Source organism: Oncorhynchus clarkii, chromosome 22 (assembly GCF_045791955.1).
Source record: "Oncorhynchus clarkii lewisi isolate Uvic-CL-2024 chromosome 22, UVic_Ocla_1.0, whole genome shotgun sequence".
NCBI lineage: Eukaryota > Metazoa > Chordata > Actinopteri > Salmoniformes > Salmonidae > Oncorhynchus > Oncorhynchus clarkii.
The window spans coordinates 52,214,764-52,228,135 of record NC_092168.1 but is presented as its reverse complement, the minus strand read 5'-3'; the positions used below and the strand labels follow the sequence as shown (position 1 = coordinate 52,228,135).

The window sequence follows — 13,372 nt, the reverse complement described above, 5'->3', positions numbered from 1 at the left end:
GGTCAGCGAATGCTAGGAGTTCACATCCTGATAATCTGTATGGCCCTGCGGCCTTGTGATTGTTGACCTGTTTAAAGGTCATTGGTTGCGGAGAGCTTGATCACACAGTCATCCGGAACAGCTGATGCTCTCATGCATGTTTCAGTGTTACTTGCCTCGAAGTGAGCATAGAAGAAATGTAGCTCGTCTGGCAGGCTTGTGTCACTGGGCAGCTCTCATCTGTGCTTCCCTTTGTCATCTGTAATAGTTTGCAAGCCGACGCTTGTCAGAGCCGGTGTAGTATGATTCAATCTTAGTCCACGCTATGCCTGTTTGATGGTTCGTCGGAGGACATAGCGGGATTTCTAAGAAGCTTCCGGGTTAGAGTCCCGCTCCTTAAAAGCTGCAGCTCTAGCCTTTAGCTCAGTGAGGATGTTGCCTGTAATCCATGGCTTCTGGTTGGGGTATGTACTTACAGTCACTGTGGGGACGACATCATCGATGCACTTATTGATGAAGCTAGTGACTGATGTGGTGTACTCCTCAATGCCATCGGAAGAATTGCGGAACATATCCCCAGTCTGTGCAAAACAGTCCTGTAGCTTAGCATTTGCTTAATTTGACTGCTTTCTTATTGACCGAGTCACTGGTGCTTCCTGATTTAGTTTTTGCTTGTAAGCAGGAATCAGGAGGATGGTATTATGTTCAGATTTGCCAAATGGAGGTTGAGGGAGAGCTTTGTACGCGTCTCTGTGTGTGTGTAGTAAAGGTGGTCTAGATTTTTTTCTCTCTGGTTGCACATTTGGTAAAACTGATTTAAGTTTCCCTGCATTAAAGTCCTTGGCCACTAGGTGTGTCACCTCTGGGTGAGTGTCTTCCTGTTTGCTTATGGCCCTATACAGCTCATTGAGTGCGGTCTTAGTGCCAGCATCGGTCTGTGGTGGTATGTAGACAGCTACGAAAACTACAGATGAAAACTCTCTAGGTAGATAACTTGGTCTACAGCTTATCATGAGATACTTTACCTCAGGCGAGCAGAACCTCGAGACTTCCTTAGATATCGTGCACCAGCTGTTGTTTACAAATATACATAGACCGCCACCCCTTGTCTAACCAGAGGCTGCTGTTCTGTCATGCCGATAGAGTGTATAACCCGCCAGCTGTATGTTATTCATGTCGTCATCCAGCCACAACTCTGTGAAACATATGATTTTACAGTTTTTAATGTCCGTTGGTAGGATATATGTGCTTTTAGGTCATCCAATTTATTATCCAGTGATTGTATGCTGGCCAATAGAACGGATGGCAAAGGCAGATTAGCCACTTGTCAATGGATCCTCACAAGGCACCCCATCTCTTTCCGCGATGGTGCTGTCCTCGTGCCTTATTGTTTAATCACTCCACGTTGGGTCATGTCAAGAACAGCCCTTAGCACCATACCCCGTCATGCCTTATTGCTTAATCAGAGCAGTCAAATTAGATAAATCATCCACTGATAGAAAATTATCTGGGCAGTTTAATAAGGGCAAATGATCTTTTCTCTTGCGACATAATCAAATTAGTTTATTAAGTCATGTCTTAGTTCGCAATAATTATTATTTTGATGTAAACCACATTTTGCGTTACAAGTTACGATATTCCTTCTTAATTGGCTCGGTAAAATTATGGGATAATTGTTTATTGTATAAATGTGGCAACTCCTCTCTTCCCGTGGAAAAAAAAATGTTTATTTTTAGTCCTTTTGTGCTGGTTTTGTACGGTCAATGGGATACACATTTTCTGGTCCTGGCAACCCTGCCTATGTCGGTGAACAGCGTAGTGGTGTGGAACCAACGTCTATCGAAGGGGTGTCGGATAAAATAACTACACACGAAAATAACACAACCACTATACCTCAGTTTCTGTGGTAAATCATTTTAAGGTAAGGCATATTGTCTTTGAGTGTAAATGCAAACGTTTTCCACGCCGCCGGTATTTGTTTAGACAAAATAACAGATATCTGGGTGTGATGTGATTTAAAGGGAAAACATTGCCCCTTACGTTAGTTTCTCCGCTACCATTTAATGCTGATACAATCTACTGTAAACCTTTTGTCTGGTGCATTGATGCATAATGTGGCCTCCATGTTGAAAATGTACTTATTTTGTAATGGTGGGTTTTCACGGATCCATCGTTGTCAAAGCCGTGGTGAGGTTACATTAGTACATTGGTAGGGTAAACGTGACCCACTGCAGAAAATGGTGTCGACGCGGACAACCCTTTCATTCATTAAATTATATGAAATGTAGTTCTATGCCTATATACATTTGCAATGGTATTGTCAATGTGCATTTAAATCGATACGAAAAACAAGTGTATTCAATTAAATAATGCAGTAACATGAAGTGTAACCTAACCCCAGTGTTATTACTGAATGCATTACAGTGGCAGAAATATATTCGAAGCACTCCTAAAATTCTGACTGTTTCTTTCCTTTGTACAATTCTGTCAGTGCTTTCCTTCTGGGAATACCTGCTCTCACACAGAATGGACACGTGTAGGCAGCATTGTTTCCCAAGTGATCATTAGTCCCAGGCCAGTCAGGAGGTAAGGTCCAGAGAGGTGTCCCAGTCAGGAGGTAAGGCCTAGAGAGGTGTCCCAGTCAGGAGGTAATGCCTAGAGAGGTGTCCCAGTCAGGAGGTAAGGCCTAGAGAGGTCTCCCATCAGGAGGTAAGGCCTAGAGAGGTCTCCCAGTCAGGAGGTAAGGCCTAGAGAGGTGTCCCAGTCAGGAGGTAAGGCCTAGAGAGGTGTCCCCGTCAGGAGGTAGGGCCCAGAGAGTTGTCCCAGTCAGGAGGTAAGGCCTAGAGAGGTGTCCCAGCCCCAGTCAGGAGGTAAGGCCCAGAGAGGTGTCTTTCCCCTTAGTCAGTCAGTATGGCCCAGGCGGAGGCCCAGCCCAGTGGGGATAACAGCCCCCAGCTCATCTCCCTCCAGTCGGAGAGGTCAGAGGCATCAGGGAACCACGCAGAGGTGGGCTCCGCCAACCGGAGGAAGAGGAGGAGGAAGGAGCCCAGACCTGAGTCCATCATTGTGTATCGCTCAGACAATGAGAGGGGGCCCGGGGAGGAGCAGGTGGGAGAGGAGGGAAGTGCTGAGAGGAGCACCGAGGAGGGGGCCAAGTTCCTCAACACACCCACCGGCGAAGGTGAGACATCAGTGGTATGGTACGACAGGTGTATCGTTGGGTTGTTTCCATAACATAGCAGATATCTGACATGTCGTTCCCACTACAATATGTTTAGCTGCCTCTTCCCTCTGATAGCAAGCCCACTTCTATGCAAAGAATAATCATTCTGAAATGTATTTGGTGAACTGTGCTGTGTATGTTTTTGTATTCTGTCTTACTAGTGTCGTCATGTTGTTGCTGTTGTTTATCTCCAGGAGGCTGGAGCTTACTAGTGTCATCATGTTGTTGTTGTTGTTTATCTCCAGGAGGCTGGAGCTTACTAGTGTCATCATGTTGTTGTTGTTGTTTATCTCCAGGAGGCTGGACTTTACTAGTGTCATAATGTTGTTGTTGTTTGTCTCCAGGAGGTTGGAGCTTACTAGTGTCATCATGTTGTTGTTGTTGTTTACCTCCGGGAGGCTGGAGCTTACTAGTGTCATCATGTTATTGTTGTTTATCTCCAGGAGGCTGGAGCATACCAGTGTCATAATGTTGTTGTTGTTTATTTCCAGGAGGCTGGAGCTTACTAGTGTCATCATGTTGTTGTTGTTTGTCTCCAGGAGTTTGGAGCTTACTAGTTTCATGATGTTGTTGTTGTTTGACTTCAGGAGGCTTGAGCTTACTAGGTGTCATCATGTTATTGTTGTTGTTTGTCTCCAGGAGGCTGGAGCTTACTAGTGTCATCATGTGGTTGTTGTGTTGTTGTTTATCTCCAGGAGGCTGGAGCTTACTAGTGTCTTCATGTTGTTGTTGTTGTTTATCTACAGGAGACTGGAGCTTACTAGTGTCATCATGTTGTTGTTGTTGTTTATCTCCAGGAGGCTGGAGCTTACTAGTGTCATCATGTTGTTGTTGTTTATCTCCAGGAGGCTGGAGCTTACTAGTGTCATAATGTTGTTGTTGTTGTTTGTCTCCAGGAGGTTGGAGCTTACTAGTTTCATCATGTTGTTGTTGTTTGACTTCAGGAGGCTGGAGCTTACTAGGTGTCATCATGTTGTTGTTGTTTGTCTCCAGGAGGCTGGAGCTTACTAGTGTCATCATGTTGTTGTTGTGTTGTTGTTTATCTCCAGGAGGCTGGAGCTTACTAGTGTCATCATGTTGTTGTTGTTGTTTATCTCCAGGAGGCTGGAGCTTACTAGTGTCGTCATGTTGTTGTTGTTGTTTGTCTCCATGAGGCTGGAGCTTACTAGTGTCATCATGTTATTGTTGTTTATCTCCAGGAGGCTGGAGCTTACTAGTGTCATAATGTTGTTGTTGTTGTTTGTCTCCAGGAGGCTGGAGCTTACTAGTGTCGTCATGTTGTTGTTGTTGTTTGTCTCCATGAGGCTGGAGCTTACTAGTGTCATCATGTTATTGTTGTTTATCTCCAGGAGGCTGGAGCTTACTAGTGTCATAATGTTGTTGTTGTTGTTGTTTGTCTCCAGGAGGCTGGAGCTTGCTAGTGTCATAATGTTGTTGTTTGTCTCCAGAAGGTTGGAGCTTACTTGTGTCATCATGTTGTTGTTGTTGTTTATCTCCAGGAGGCTGGAGCTTACTAGTGTCATAATGTTGTTGTTTATCTCCAGGAGGCTGGAGCTTACTAGTGTCATAATGTTGTTGTTATTTGTCTCCAGGAGGCTGGAGCTTACTAGTGTCATAATGTTGTTGCTGTTTATCTCCAGGAGGCTGGAGCGACAGGAGCATGCCCCCAGACAGCCGTTATGTGACCTTGACCGGCACCATCACCAGGGGGAAGAAGAAGGGTCAGGTGGTAGACATCCACGTTACTCTAACAGAGAGAGAACTCCGGGACATGGCCCTCTCTAAAGAACGTCTGGACGCTGAGTGTGAGAGGGGGCAGGGCTCCAAGTGTTCCTGTGGCTTGGGGTTCTTTCAGGGCCCCCATGTGATCCTCTGGAGCCTATTGTGTGCTCCCCTGGTATTCCTTATCGCCTTCATCACGTCGTTTTACTATGGAACGCTCACCTGGTACAACGTGTTCCTGGTCTACAACGAGGAGAGAACATTCTGGCACAAGATTACCATCTGCCCCTTCCTCATCATCTTCTACCCCATGCTGATCATGCCCATGGCCCTGTCCCTGGCTCTGTACTCCACCCTGGCGCAGGTCTCCTGGGTCTTTAGTGAGTGGTGGCTGTCTGTCCGCGACCTGGAGAAGGGGTTTTGTGGCTGGGCCTGTGGGAAGCTGGGGCTGGAGGACTGTTCTCCATATAGTATCGTGGAGCTGCTGGACTCTGACAACTTCTCAGGGAGCATGCAAGGGAATAACAAGGCCCCCGACGAGGATGCTCAGACGTCCTCTGTGTGAGACTGGGTTGTATTCACTAGGAAGCAAACGGGTCGAAACAGGTTAGAACTACCTGAACTTATCCGTTAATAAGAAACACTTTTTTGCAATGGTGTACCCACTAATGAATATAACCCTGGACTGGCATCATGGACACAAACTGGCATAGTTGTCATACTTTCACATTTTTCGATACCATCAAAAAAGCCGGTTATTGTTTTAACTTACACTTCTTACTAACCTCGCATTCTTACTGGTTGTTATTGAAGTGAACTCTGTGTTTACTGGGCCAATCACTATGTTGTTATGTTTAAAATGGTCTTATTTATTTGAATATTCCAACCACTAGCTAGTTTAGTTGTAAGTGTTGTCAATGGATGTTTTGTATCATAGGACGGGCTATTACAATCTGTTTAAATTAAATATACTGCAACATGAGGGTTGCTACAATACTGCCTAAAGTTTACTGTATACGTCACGGAGGATCAAACACAAGACCTATCTATCAAACATATTGATAGATTTCTGTTGAAAAACTGTTGCACTGAAATCCTCGATATAGGACAGGCAGGAAGTTACCTTTTAAATCTAATGTACTGTACCCGCATGAAGTAAAACTTGACCTTTCTCTCTTTGGGGTTGAAGAGATTACATTTTAAACTGTGGCAGGGTGGAAGGAACTCTGGGGCGTTCATTCAGCAGACAAGAATGTAGAATTAAGATTTGAAGGATCTAAAAGGATTTTGGTCAGTACCTCTGTTCTCTATATAAAGGTTCACCTGTGTGTGTTGTTCACTCACTCTTCACATCATGTTTGTTGCTCACCATGAGATAAACTGTATGGAAATAAAACCTGAATCATTTTCACAGTTCAACAGTGGGGTCATTTTGTCACGTTTTATCGTTCTATCTTTATGATGATTAGGAACCACTACATGACCAAAAGTTTGTGGACTCCGGCTCGTATAACATCTCATGGACCCCTGCTTGTTTAACCTATCATTCCATATAAATTACAATACTAAAAGTATATATACTAAAATATATTACAAGGCTAAAAGTATGTGGACACCTGTTCGTTTAACATCTCATTCCAAAATGATGGGTATTAATATGGAGTTGGTCCCCCCTTTGCTGCTATAACAGCCTCCACTCTTCTGGGAAGGCTTTCTACTAGATGTTGGAACTATGCTGCTATAACAGCCTCCACTCTTCTGGGAAGGCTTTCTACTAGATGTTGGAACTATGCTGCTATAACAGCCTCCACTCTTCAGGGAAGGCTTTCTACTAGATGTTGGAACATTGCTGCTATAACAACCTCCACTCTTCTGGGAAGGCTTTCCACTAGATGTTGGAACATTGCTGCTATAACAGCCTCCACTCTTCTGGGAAGGCTTTCCACTAGATGAAGGAACATTGCTGCAGGGACTTGCTTCCGTTCTGCCATGAGCATTAGTGAGGTCGGGCACTGATGTTGGGAGATTAGGCCCGGCTCGCAGTCTGCGCTCCAATTCATCCCAGAGGTGTTCTATGGGGTTGAGGTCAGGGCTCTGTGCAGGCGAGTCAAGTTCTTCCACACCGATCTCGACAAACCATTTCTGTATGGACCTTGCTTTGTGCACTGGGGCATTGTCATGCTGAAACCTCCCCCAAACTGTTGCCACAAAGTTGGAAGCACAGAATCATCTAGAATGTCATTGTATGCTGTCACGTTAAGATTTCCCTTCACTGGAACTAAGGGGCCAAACCATGAAAAACAGCCACAGACCATTTTCCCTCCTCCACCAAACTTTACAGTTGGCATTATGCATTGGGGCAGGTAGCGTTCTCTGGCATCTGCAAACCCCGATTCGTCCGTCGGACTGCCAGATGGTGAAGCGTGATTCATCACTTAGGATAAAGCGTTTCTACTGCTCCAGAGTCCAATGGCGATGAGCTTTACGCCACTCCAGCCGACGCTTGGCATTGCGAATGGTGATCTTAGGCTTGTGTGCGGCTGCTTGACCATGGAAACCCATTTGGTTAACTCTTGAGGTTCCTTGGGTCTCCACCGAACTAGGTAAATCCTAAATTTTAGTTTTAAAGCAACTCATTGCTGGAACCAACTACAAAATACATTACAACTGGATGTTCTGGTGCCGCTTGAGCAATTTAAATATGGATTGAGGACTTTCTTATTGAGGAATGTAATAGTTTTTCTTGAATAGTTGTGTTGTTATTTGACTGGTTTTATATTGGATTTAGGTTATGTCTTATGTACAGTATATGCACGGTATATGTGAAAGACCCTGGTCGTGGCAGGTAGCCTAGTGGTTAGAGCGTTGGACTAGTAACCGAAAGGTTGCTGGATCGAATCCCCGAGGTGACAAGGTAAAAATCTGTCTGGCAGGGTTTAGCCATAATTATGACTGACCTGCCCCTGAACAAGGCAGTTAACCCACTAACGAGGCTACATACAGGTGGTACCGATGCTGAGTCAATGTGTGGGGGTACAGGTTAGTCGAGGTCATTTGTAGGGGTAAAGTGACTATGCATAAATAACAAACAGCCAGTAGCAGCAGTGTAAAAGCGGGGGGCGGGGCATTAATGCAAATAGCGTTTGATTAATTGTTCAGCAGTGTCATGGCTTGGGGGTTTAAGAGCCTCTTCGACCTAGACTTGGTGCTCCGGTACCTTTTGCCACCCTCCATTTCCTGTAGTCCACGATCAGCTCCTTTGTCTTGCTCACGTTTGTCTTGCTCACCACACTGCCAGGTCTCTGACCCCCTCCATGTAGTCTCATTGTTGTCGGTGATCAGGTGTGTTGTCAGTGGTAGCTCAGTCATAATTATGGCTAAACCCTGCCAATTTCTAAAATCTCTTTTGAAAATCGGATTTTAAACCTACTCTGCTAACGTTATGTCTTACCCTAACCTTAAATTACAACCAAAAAGCTCATTTTTATTTACATTATATTTTACGATATTTTGATACCCCATTATAGACAAAATATTGACCATCTTCGTGGTCAATATTTGTAGATATATATTTTTTTCCCAACATAATCATGGCACCAATACTCGCTTCTATTTCACCAGATGTATCTCTTTGAACCGATGACTTTAAAATCACACACAGACGAAGTTCTGAGAATAATTTAGCAGCTAATGGCAGCCTGCAGTACCCTGGTTGGCCTTCCACTTGAGATGAGAGGGGGCAGCACTGAGCTAGCTTGCAACGTCACTTCCTACAATAGCTCAAACTGTGCATAAGTTTCCAAAAACTCCATGTAGAAAGATGGCCACACACATTAAGGACACTTCCTGATCTATTAGTAGAGTAAAGTTCTGATCATGGAATTCACAATGTGTTATGCATCTACATCCCCAGAGGAGGAAGGGGAGGACCTGCCTCATTTCAGAGGAGGAAGGGGAGGACCTGCCTCATTTCAGAGGAGGAAGGGGAGGACCCGCCTCATTTCAGAGGAGGGAGGACCCGCCACATTTCAGAGGAGGAAGGGGAGGACCCGCCTCATTTCAAAGAAGGAAGGGGAGGACCCGCCTCATTTCAGAGGAGGAAGGGGAGGACCATCCTCATTTCAGAGGACGAAGGGGAGGACCTGCCTCATTTCAGAGGCAGCCCGTGTGGAGGCTCCTCCTCTGAGGAAGGGGAGGACCATGCTCCTCGGAGGAGGAAGGGGAGGACCATCCTCATTTCAGAGCCAGCCCGTGTCAGTGAAGGCTCCTTAGAGGAGGAAGGGGAGGACCATGCTCATTTCAGAGCCAGCCCGTGTCAGTGGAGGCTCCTTAGAGGAGGAAGGGGAGGACCATGCTCATTTCAGAGCCAGCCCGTGTCAGTGGAGGCTCCTTAGAGGAGGAAGGGGAGGACCATGCTCCTTAGAGGAGGAAGGGGAGGACCATGCTCATTTCAGAGCCAGCCCGTGTCAGTGGAGGCTCATTAGAGGAGGAAGGGGAGGACCATGCTCCTTAGAGGAGGAAGGGGAGGACCATCCTCATTTCAGAGCCAGCCCGTGTCAGTGAAGGCTCCTTAGAGGAGGAAGGGGAGGACCATGCTCCTCGGAGGAGGAAGGGGAGGACCATCCTCATTTCAGAGCCAGCCCGTGTCAGTGAAGGCTCCTTAGAGGAGGAAGGGGAGGACCATGCTCCTCGGAGGAGGAAGGGGAGGACCATCCTCATTTCAGAGCCAGCCCGTGTCAGTGAAGGCTCCTTAGAGGAGGAAGGGGAGGACCATGCTCCTTAGAGGAGGAAGGGGAGGACCATGCTCCTGTGAATTTCATAAAAGTAGTGAAATATTTAAAAAGTTATCAATTTGAGATAAAAGTACACAACATATATTCACGTCACCAAATAATTGATTAAAACACTGTTTTTCACTGAAGGTCTACAGTAGCCTCAACAGCACTCTGTAGGGTAGCACCAAGGTTTAACCGGAGGACAGTTAGCTTCCATCCTCCTCTGGGCATATTGACTTCAATACAAAGCCTAAGAGGCTCATGATTCTCACCCCCTTCCATAGACTTACACAGTAATTATGACAACTTCCAGAGTACATCCTATCAGAGCTCTTGTAGCATCAACTGACATGTTGTCCACCCAATCAAAGGTTCAGAGAATGAATCTAGTACTGAAAGCATAAGCTACAGCTAGCTAGCACTGCACTGCATAAAATGTGGTGAGTAGTTGACTCAAAGAGAGAGAGAGAACATTTTTGAACAAATTAATTTCTTCACAAATGAAGGAGGAGCAAGAGAGAGAGAGAGAGCTATAGTTCATTAGCTAGCAAATGCAGCTAGCTAGTTTAGCCTACTCAAACACCCGTCTCAAATGGAGAGATGGCTAGCTGGCTATAACAGAAGGATGCTGGCTATGTCTATCCAACACTGGAACTCTTCCAAGTCAAGGTAAGCGTTTGGTTTTACTAATTTATTGCCAGGGTCAGTGGCGATTTTTAACATGTAAATCTTGGTGGGACAAACTCATTTTTGTTGTTGATACATGCCAGCAAAGCCACTACACAATGTAAAACATCACTAAACAATACATTCATTTCACTGCAACCGTGACAAATGGTGCCCACAGACTGTTAGGGCCGACATAAAGCTGTCTCAACGGCAGAACTTTCTATTCAGTACCATGGAGTGAATCCTCTGCTACACCTGGCTATCAGCGGAGCCTTGTCTGGCAGCCAAACATTCAGCCTCATTTACTGCCTTTAAAAAAACATAGCTGATATGGCTGACTTGCTTAATCTAATGTGGTTTCTACTGACAATTGAGATGTACAAACTAACGGCATGAGGGAACGATGAGCGGATAAGGGGTAATCTGTCATTTCAATTAAGACACTGACAGAGCTAAAAACGGATGTGGTCAATATAACTATTTGTTCAGCACTTCTGAAATGTACAGCGACAGAATTCAGAACATGGGCCGTTCTTACATTATTCTCCCTGTACACCAAGTCAGAACCGTAGAATAAATAAAGGGGGCATATAAACAGACAATGAAAGCTCTTAAAATATTCAATGATTACATTTCTCTAAAACAGGCTATAGGTTACATGTGCACCATCAAGTCAGAACAGTAGGCTAAGTTATGAGGGGGAAAGGGACCAAATTATTAGGGTGAGACACGTGGGCTACTAACAGCTTACTACACAACATACACTGAGTATTACTTTCTTAGCTACAGTACACATATCTCCCTGGCATATTACATAATTTATGCAGCAGCATACAATACATTTTTGGACTCACTGATGTGCTGTGCTCACTTGAAAAGTAAGGTGGTCCTTCTTGTGGGAAAATTTTGTCATCAAACTTTGTCATCAAAGTCTGTCATTCTCTGGATTTATGGTACTGTCAAGACAACTGGGATCTCTGAAAAAAACACGGTTGAATCATGATGTCAGTGGTGTGTCTTCTGGTCAGAGGTCTAGAAAGCGGCCCGTGTTCCTGAGTTGGATGACTGTTCAAAACGTATTTTCCCAGTTGTCTTGAACTCACTGAAGACTGATGTCGATTCTGTTGAAAAACGTTTCTTAAATGGAAGCAAATGGAACGAAAAGGGATAAACATACCTGAGTTTGTCCAACAGAAATGTGTTTGCAACTGTTAGACTAATGATTGCACCCTATATCAGCTAGATGTATTCAAGAGTGTGTAAGATGGTATTGAATGTGTCACTGTCTGTCACCTACGTTGTAAACTTTCATTCAGAGGCTAGGTTGTAGCAACCTCATGATGGGTATAGGGACAATTCTAGTATCATGTAGTAGCCTAACCCAATGGATGTTACATTGAATAGAATATGAATGACTGCCACTGATCTACACCTACATTTAAATGTGTCTACCTTGTCCACAGTGTGTCCAGATTCCCTTTTCCTTCACTATATTCAAATGCCAGTATGCATTTTACAAATGGTGGAGTAAGATAAATATGATAATAACATAACAACAACTGATGGCAGTAGCTAACTACTGTAGCTAATTAGCCAGCTAACCTCGGTAGCTAGCCAGCAAGCTAGAAAGCAACACTAAAGGGATTGCAAACAGATTAGCAGAACTCTTGCCAAACAACAAATTGTTTTTCTAAATATTAGCTATGGCTAGACTTTATGAGGCCAGCAAACACGTTCTTCACATGCTAGGAAGTATTTCCTCCAACGTTGTAATGAAAAGGTGTCTCTCGTTCCTAACACTGAACCCAAACCGGCTGCGCGTGTGCGCCATCGTGCATAAATGTATTTTGTCCCCCCACACCAAACGCGATCACGACACGCTGGTTAAAATATCAAAGCAAACTCTGAACCAATTATATTAATTTAGGGACAGGTCGAAAAGCATTAAACATTTATGGCAATTTAGCTAGCTAGCTTGCACTTGCTAGCTAATTCGTCCTCTTTAGCTAGCTTGCTGTTGCTAGATAATTTGTCCTGGGATATAAACTTTGAGTTGTTATTTTACCTGAAATGCACAAGGTCCTCTACTCCACCAATTACCCCTCCTGTCTCAGCCTCCAGTATTTATGCTGCAGTAGTTTATGTGTCGGGGGGCTAGGGTCAGTTTGTTATATCTGGAGTACTTCTCCTGTCCTATCCGGTGTCCTGTGTGAATTTAAGTATGCTCTCTCTAATTTTCTCTTTCTCTCTTTCTTTCTTTCTCTCTCTCGGAGGACCTGAGCCCTCGGATCATGCCTCAGGACTACCTGACATGATGACTCCTTGCTGTCCCCAGTACACCTGGCCGTGCTGCTGCTCCAGTTTCAACTGTTCTGCCTGTGATTATTATTATTGGACCATGCTGGTCATTTATGAACATTTGAACATCTTGGCCATGTTCTGTTATAATCTCCACCCGGCACAGCCAGAAGAGGACTGGCCACCCCACATAGCCTGGTTCCTCTCTAGGTTTCTTCCTAGGTTTTGGCCTTTCTAGGGAGTTTTTCCTAGCCACCGTGCTTCTATACCTGCATTGCTTGCTGTTTGGGGTTTCAGGCTGGGTTTCTGTACAGCACTTTCAGATATCAGCTGATGTACGAAGGGCTATATAAATACATTTGATTTGATTTATCTACACTGGGGGGTCACGTCCTACCTGGCATCCTGGTCCCTTATTATTTATCTCCCCTTTATTTAACCAGGTATTTATATATATAACCCTTTATTTAACCAGGTATTTATATATATAACCCTTTATTTAACCAGGTATTTATATATATAACCCTTTATTTAACCAGGTATTTATATATATAACCCTTTATTTAACCAGGTATTTATATATATAACCCTTTATTTAACCAGGTATTTATATATATAACCCTAACCCTTTATTTAACCAGGTATTTATATATATAACCCTTTATTTAACCAGGTATTTATATATATAACCCTTTATTTAACCAGG

The 13,372-nt window shown here is 44.4% G+C and overlaps 1 protein-coding gene across 1 annotated transcript; it reads left to right on the top strand.

Moving 5' to 3' along the window:
* The first annotated feature begins 1,782 nt into the window (after positions 1-1,782).
* On the top strand, positions 1,783-6,343 carry LOC139380401 (transmembrane protein 169b). Its single transcript, XM_071123041.1, has 3 exons — positions 1,783-1,900; positions 2,471-3,160; positions 4,843-6,343. Exons 2-3 carry the CDS (start codon positions 2,890-2,892, stop codon positions 5,487-5,489), a joined length of 918 nt encoding a protein of 305 aa, XP_070979142.1. The 5' UTR covers positions 1,783-1,900; positions 2,471-2,889; the 3' UTR covers positions 5,490-6,343.
* The last annotated feature ends 7,029 nt before the right edge of the window (positions 6,344-13,372 follow it).

Coding starts and splice junctions, on each gene's coding strand:
- LOC139380401 (XM_071123041.1), top strand. CDS start 2,890: ATGGCCCAGGCGGAGGCCCAGCCCAGTGGGGATAACAGCCCCCAGCTC. Junction 3,161..4,842: donor CAACACACCCACCGGCGAAG/GTGAGACATCAG, acceptor GTTTATCTCCAG/GAGGCTGGAGCGACAGGAGC.